The following is a 7,423-nucleotide window of genomic DNA, read 5'->3' as shown; positions in this document are numbered from 1 at the left end:
TGTAAAATGTTGAGAGATTCAAACAAAAAGTAATCAATAAATAGAACAAAATAAAAAAAATAAAAGACTGCAAGTGACGTCGCTAGCGGAAGCGCAAGTGTCTGAGAGTGCAAGTCTGAGAGTGCAAGTGCGAGGCTGCAGCTAGACCCTCTTGGCTCAGAGCCGATCCTCCCTATATGCAAAATACGCAAGCTGTGGGGCCCCCGAAACACCAGGGGGCCCCCTTGCTCTCAAAAACGATTTAATTTTAGTTTCATTTTTTAATTTGGCCAGCGGTTATGAAAACATGAATGATAATTTCTTTTAATGTGGTGCGCTGTCGCCCTTTCTACGTAAAAATCAGTCAAATCATGTAATGTGAATGTCGTACAGTCTTGCTCCAGACTAAAAAACGAGTTGAAAGCGTACCGAGCCGCGGAAGAGACACTGTTTCTCAAGTGCTTTCCGCAAGCGCGAGTCGAGACGGAGTGAAACACGGACAAATGCGTTTCATTCATTCGTTCATAACCATTAATACCCCATTCCATCGCCCAATACAAATCCGCAAAATACTGATCTTAAATGTATTTAAATACAAAATACATTTGATTTTTTTTTCAAAGGCTTTAAAATACAAAATAATATTTTGTATTTCAAATACATATTTTAAATACATGTATCTGAAATACTGCCCACCCCTGGATTCTAATAAGTTAAACTAAGTCCATACAAAGAGCTCACTTAAACTAAAGCGTAATAATTTTTTATTTGAAGTCTGTAGAAACTGATGACTTTATAATTTTATGATCTACTTGTATATTATTTTCTTTCTTTTTTTTTTAATCCATAGACGTTGACTTTGACTAAGTGTTGACTCTGTGTTTACAGGTATTCACAGGTGTGTTTTCTACCTGTGTTTCTGTTTATAAATGGAGGTGAGCACTAAAATGAAGAATTATTTGTAAAGCAATTCTACCATTCTTGCCTGCTGAACTTGGTATCTTGTATCATACTCTCTGTTTTCAGTGTCTCTGCAGGAGACTGTTGTGGGTTTTATTGGAGGCTCTGCTGTTTTACCTTGTTCTTCTAAAGATCCTCCGCATACCATTCAAGGCATAGGTGTGTATTGGAGACACAGCAGCCAGAATGTTTATGGCATTATTTATGGTAAAGTCTCTGTGGAAGGACAGGATCCAGAGTACAGGAACAGAACTGAAAGCTTCCCCGAGGAGTATATGAGAGGAAACTTCTCCATCAAACTCAACAACCTTCAACACACTGATGCAGGAGAATACAAGTGCTACATCATAGAGGAATCAGTAGTCTGGAGAGTTAAGCTTTTAATTAAAGGTGTGTAAAACCACATGATTTAAACAGTTTATATTTCAGCCTATATTCTTTTGCGTAGACATTATGAAAGGATGCACTTATGTTTTCTTGTGTTTTTCCTCCAAAACTGTGTAAATCTTTTGTCTTCCAGAGAGACCAGAAAGGCCAATCCCCAGTGAAGGCACAAAACCAAAACCAGAGATGATTGTAATGATCATTTCCGTTCTGTTTATTGGTATTATATTTTCATTGGCTGTAAGTTTATTCAGCAACATAATCAACATCAGTACTTCATATTGTAATATATATATATAATTGATTGCTGATTTAATATTAAAGAAAATATTAACAATTTAAAAATATTGTATTTATTTTAATGTTTTTATTTATTCAATCTGATGAAAATTATAGAACATCAAACAACTCAAAAGTAAACCACCCTGTTGACAAATTAGAGGGGAATTTTATAAAAAAAATAATAATGTCACAAAATCATAAAAAAAATAAAAATAAAAAATAATAATAATAAATAAATAAAGATCTTAATGGTCTTAAAAGTAGGCATAATGTTTATACAGAATATTATTTCTTATAAATTATTTTTTAAATAATATTTTAAAATTAATTATTACATCTTCACTCATTCATCCCTGAATCATAAAATGGCACAATTTCCTTGTGTCAATATATGTATTGAATATAGTAACTGAAAACTACACCTAGGGGAAACACTTATGATTATATATTGTGCAATGTCAATGACAGCTTCATGTTAAGCAGAGACTTTTTTTAATATGGGGCACAGGCAGTTACACACAGTAACTGTAGACAGTCTACAATCACATTATCTATGATCTACTTCATGCAGAAACTATTTTTAAACACTTGCAACAGCATTTTTTTTCTTTTGAGGTGAATAAAATGGTGGTGAGTGAAACACACTGTCAAGGTGAAAGCATTTGGTTAGTTTACACATCCTGTGTCACAGTCTTCAGCTGGTGTGCCCAGGATGGCCACCAGAGGACACTGTGTGTTTTGTGTAAGCACATGGCTTATGTTGTGTTTGTTTGGTGCCATGTGCTTTCTCCTGTCGATTGTCTGACCCCGCCCATCTTGTTGCCTCATTATTGTTTCAGTTATTCCACCTGGGTCTCCCTTGTTACCTGCCCTACTTAGTCTCCTTGTGTTAGCAGTCCTGTGCTGTTTCGTTATTTGCCGTATGTGGTCTAATGTGTCTGTGTGCTCCTTGTTTAAGCCTGCTCTGCCTGTTCCTGTGTGGCCTTCCCTCGACTTGCCGAGCTGTGCCCTGTTCTGGCCTTTCTGCTGGTTTTTCCCCCTTGGGGAAACTTCTTCCCCCACCTGGCTACACCGACTCTGCTCTAAAGGACATTTTTAACCTCTCCCTGGACCAACCCCTACTGCATTGGGAGATGGAGCTGGTAGAATCATTGGATTTTTGGAACTTCTCCAGTTACTTGCAGCTCCGCAAGGAGAGAAAGGTAGTACACCATCACCAGACTCTACACACAGGGACTGTCCCATCCCCACCTTCCTTGGCAAGTCAACTCCAGGACCCCTTATCGACCCCCACTTTCAAGCATAGGTCGAGAAAGAGAAGGGCAGCAAGGTCCACTCCTGTCAATCCAGAGCCCACTCCAGAGGAAGCAGATCCAGAGTTTGCTTCAGAGGAGGTGGTTTCAGTGGCTCTTAACATCATGGCTGCCTTTCCAGAGTCTCATCCCGACATGGCTGCCAGTCCAGAGCCTCTTCACAAGATGGCCGACAGTCCAGGGCCTCTTCACAGCATGGCCGTCACACCAGAGTCTTCAGCTGTTGGATACAACGTCAGTGTTCCTGGGTATCATGAACGTGGCGCATGAAGCCTTTAAGGTGGGCCCAAGGCCTTTGAGGCAGGTTTCCAGTTTTGCAGACCCACGTTTATTGTCAGTGCGAATAGCTGGCATCTTTTCGGTGGTCCCAAGTCCGGTGGTCCTGGTGGGCTTGGCGAGTCCGGTGATCCTGGAGGAGCCGACTTTGGTGGTCCCGAGTCTGGTGGTCCAGGAGGACCTGACTCCGGTGGTCCCGAGTCTTGTGGTCCTGGAGGGCCCGGCACCTGTGGTCCTTAGTCCGGTGGTCCTGGAGGACCCGACTCTGGTGGTCTCAGAGATCACCACAGAGCCGCCCAATTTCACTGCTGCTGCCAAAGTCAAGAAGGCTGTCTTTGCCTTTGGCCTCTGGACTGTTCTGCGTGCATGTGAGCATTCAGAGTCCACTCCAGAGTCTGCTCCAGTCCGGGAGCATTCAGAGTCCACTCCAGAGTCTGCTCCAGTCCGGGAGCCCTCAGAGTCCACTCCAGAGTCCACTCCAGAGCTCGCTCCAGAGCCTACTCAAGTCTGAGTCCACTCCAGAGCCCGGTCCAGTCCTGGAGCCCTCAGAGTCCACTCATAAACCCGCTCCAGTCCAGGAGCCTTCAGAGTCCACTCCAGAGCCTGCTTCAGTTCCCCCCGAGGTGGCGACTTCTGCTGCAGAACCTCCTGAGGTGGCAGCATCCACTTCAGCTCCTCTCTGGGTGGTGGCGCCCAATCTTGAACTCTCAGTCTGTCTTGTCCCAGCCAAGGAGACAGTTGCTGAACTATCTGCCGGTCCTGTTACGGCCATCATGGCTGTTAATAACCTCTCTGTGCTCTTCATTGCAGTCCTGCCTGAGCCACCAGGGGGGTCATCTGCCTTGTCAACTCCGTTGAGGTGGTCATCGGCTCCCCCCTTGCTGCCTGCCAAGCTCCCGGCTTTGCCATGGTCGCTGGCCGGGGTTGCTGTTCGGCCGGAGCCTCATTGGTCTGTCCCTCTGGCTCCGCCCTGGCCTCCTGCTCTGCCGGCTCCACCCTGGTCACTTGCTCTGCCACAGTCTCCAGGTCCTCTCCCCCTCAACGGGCCTGGCCCACCATCCCTCCCCCTGTTCCGCCTCCTCTCCACCCACCTCCTGGACTCTTGTTTTGTGCCTCGGACTGTGGAGCGTCTGGAATCCACTCCTTAGAGAGGGGGTTGTGTCACAGTATTCAGCTGGTGTGCCCAGGATGGCCACCAGAGGACACTGTGTGTTTCGTGTAAGCACATGGCTTGGCTTGTGTTGTGTTTGTTTGGTGCCATGTGCTCTCTCCTGCCGATTGTCTGACCCCGCCCATCTTGTTACCTCATTATTGTTTCAGTTATTCCACCTGTGTCTCCCTCGTTACCTGCCCTACTTAGTCTCCTTGTGTATGCAGTCCTGTGCTGTTTCGTTATTTGCCGTATGTGGTCTAATGTGTATGTGTGCTCCTTGTTTAAGCCTGCTCTGCCTGTTCCTGTGTGGCCTTGCCGAGCTGTGCCCTGTTCTGGCCTTTCTGCTGGTTTTTCCCCTTTGGGATAGCTTTTGTTAGTTTTGTTTATTTTCATTATTAATAAAGAGCCTGATTACTGCATCTTTGAGTCCTCGCCTCATCTCTCCACACAGACCGTGACATCCTGCTGCAGTGAGACTTTGTGGTTCATTGTTTGCATGATGCAAAGCCAGTGAAACATTAAACATTTTACTGCGCTTGTCTCAGTTTTATTTATAAAGAAATGAGTCACATGTATTATGTTGAAAGAGATATTGCATTATTTAACAAGTTATCAGAAAAACATGCATCAAATGCATGTCTTATATCTGGTAGCAGTTGTATGATTCAGGAAAACTAATATATTTACCCAATGTGGAAACTTTTACCTCAGTATAATGAAAGAGCAATGGGCCAACCAGAATTAGCATTAATAACTAACACTAACTACTAACACATTGGCTTCATCACACATTGAGGTTAAGAGTCAAGTAAGCTGCAAAACTCATTTAGAAATTAATAACTCACATTAATCACACTTGCACATAATGGCTGCGTCCGAAACCGCCTACTTCTCTACTGTATAGTAGGGTAGAAGCAGTAGGCGAGCGAAGAAGTATGTCCGAATTCTTAGTATTCATAAAAGAGTAGGCGAGAATTACCTGGGTGGCGTATTAATTTGTGCGTCTACTTGAAGTGCGTCCGAATATGCCTACTTGCCTACTATATAGTATGTGAAGAAAGTAGTATGTCTGAAACCTCAGTATTCATAAAAGAGTAGCCGAGAAATCCCCGGATGTCTTACTGCTTCAGTCCAGATTCTGAAGTGCTCATTGATGGATACTTTTCTATCCCAGGAGGCCACGCGAGAGGATACGTCATCATCGAATGTGAAGGAGAACAGCGACGAAGGTGTTTACAAATGTAAGTATTACAAACCAAATACAGGGTTCCCTGTGTTAAAATCGCATTTGCAGAAATCAAATGACATTGTGCTGTTAAAATGACCGCTTTTGTATTGTGTTTGTGCATTTTTATATGATCTGAAATGTCTGCAGACTGGTGTGAGCTGTGAAGATGGAGAAGTCCACAGCAGTATCCTGGACGTGGTCCAGTGTCATGGATGAGACGCTTCATCACTCCACCTCTTACTGCCTCATCAGGACCGGATGTTGCTGTGGTCTCTTCATCCTCAGTGACCCCAGAGCCAGTGAGAACATCTAGAAAAAGACCAAAAGACACTGAGGATGTGAGTTTGGTCAAGTTGGTTCTGTTGGTTTCGGTTCATACAACATCAGTCAATGGAGCCCGAGTTTCAGAAGCTTCAGAAGCATCATCAAATAAAGTCATGAAGCTTCTGAAAGTCAGGCTCCATTGACTTATATTGTATGAACAGAAACCAGCAGGACAAACCTGACCAAAATCACCTTTTGTGTTCAGAAGAAGAAAAAAAAAACAAGGATTGAACAGTGTGGAGGGAGGCGAGTAAATAATGACTGAATTTATATGTTTGGATGAACTAACCCTTTAAACCCCCCAAAAAGAAACTGTATCAAATATATGCATGCATTTATATTATAGTAGTACCTTGAAGAAATAAACTTTAACAAATAAGCAGCTTTATTGAGCGTGTAGGGTATCAGACCAAATCAGACTATTTAAGATTCGATCAAGAACATGGTTGAAACACGAGGAGCCGAATTCCACAGAAAGGCCCAAGACGACAGGATGTTCGTAAATCAGATCCTAGCGCCAGCCAGTCTGAAGCAAGCCTAACCAACCAATTCTTTCACAGAACAGCTTGCAACATTAACACACAACTTGTATGAATGTGTGAGTGCATGTGTTTATGTGATAGATTAGTTTATATTGTCTTAGATTTATCCAATAAAGTCTTATTGATATTGAAAAGAGAAGTATCTTGTGTTTTGTGCTTACAAGTTAATGGTTTAAACTGCCGATCTTGTTACTGTGCTAATTAATAGTGTTTTCACTATATTTTGGATTTTAATATCCATTGCAGAGTTGATGTTATACGGCTCGTTCAATGAATCGCTGGCCGACTCAGTGATCGAACCAGTAACCTTCTGCTGACCAGTGCAGTGCTTTAGCTTCATTACTTTTGTGGTGTAGTGGGCTATGACAAAAATTAGCATGTAATTGTAAACATATGAAATGAAATGCTGACAACATGAATTGTAAAATGTTTTACTCTGTGTAAATGTTTTACAGGTAGTCGTGCTCATGGAGAGCAGGCACACAAATGTTTGGAGCAGACGGAGCGGCAGCCAGATTGTCCCGCACATGTTCTCCTGTCCTGCTCTTGCATCATGATTGTGTGCTTCAGGGGCGTCATCATGGTTTTCCTCATCCTCTCTGTGCAATCAGGCAACGACAGCCTCAATGTCCCTTTCTTATCCATGATCAGATTCAGTCTGACTGCAGCAGTGATGGTCGTGATGGAAGGCAGAGACAGGTGAAGGTGGACACGGTGGGCAGCTGCAGAACTGGCACAGCTGTGTTGAGATGCAGTAGGAAGTGGATTCACCGTCTGTAAATACATGTTTTTTAGAACAATATGTTTGAATAAAGCTTTGTTTCATGTGTCGATGACTTTTCATGTGACGATGATATTTATTTATTGTCATGGTTACTTTTATTTATTCTTTTACTCATTTATTCATGTTTCCTGTTGTCAGTAAATAAAATATTAAAAATGTTCATTAACTTGTGCATTAATTCATTACTTGACTGAAAAT

The 7,423-nt window shown here is 42.9% G+C and overlaps 1 protein-coding gene across 1 annotated transcript in view; it reads left to right on the top strand.

Annotated features, from left to right (window-relative positions):
- The window catches only part of LOC107719949 (uncharacterized), a 29,169-nt gene extending 26,478 nt beyond the window's left edge, over positions 1 to 2,691 (top strand). Inside the window, exons 5-8 of the mRNA XM_016527504.1 lie at positions 868 to 877; positions 1,006 to 1,329; positions 1,460 to 1,594; positions 2,564 to 2,691. Of these exons, the coding sequence (XP_016382990.1) occupies positions 868 to 877; positions 1,006 to 1,329; positions 1,460 to 1,594; positions 2,564 to 2,691 (597 nt within the window). The remainder of the gene's footprint in view (positions 1 to 867; positions 878 to 1,005; positions 1,330 to 1,459; positions 1,595 to 2,563) is intronic.
- The last annotated feature ends 4,732 nt before the right edge of the window (positions 2,692 to 7,423 follow it).

This window comes from Sinocyclocheilus rhinocerous, unplaced genomic scaffold (genome assembly GCF_001515625.1).
Source record: "Sinocyclocheilus rhinocerous isolate Xijiao unplaced genomic scaffold, SAMN03320098_v1.1 scaffold2466, whole genome shotgun sequence".
In the NCBI taxonomy this organism is placed as follows: Eukaryota; Metazoa; Chordata; class Actinopteri; order Cypriniformes; family Cyprinidae; genus Sinocyclocheilus; species Sinocyclocheilus rhinocerous.
The sequence above is the reverse complement of the archived record's forward strand: the minus strand, read 5'-3'. Positions and strand labels throughout refer to the sequence as shown.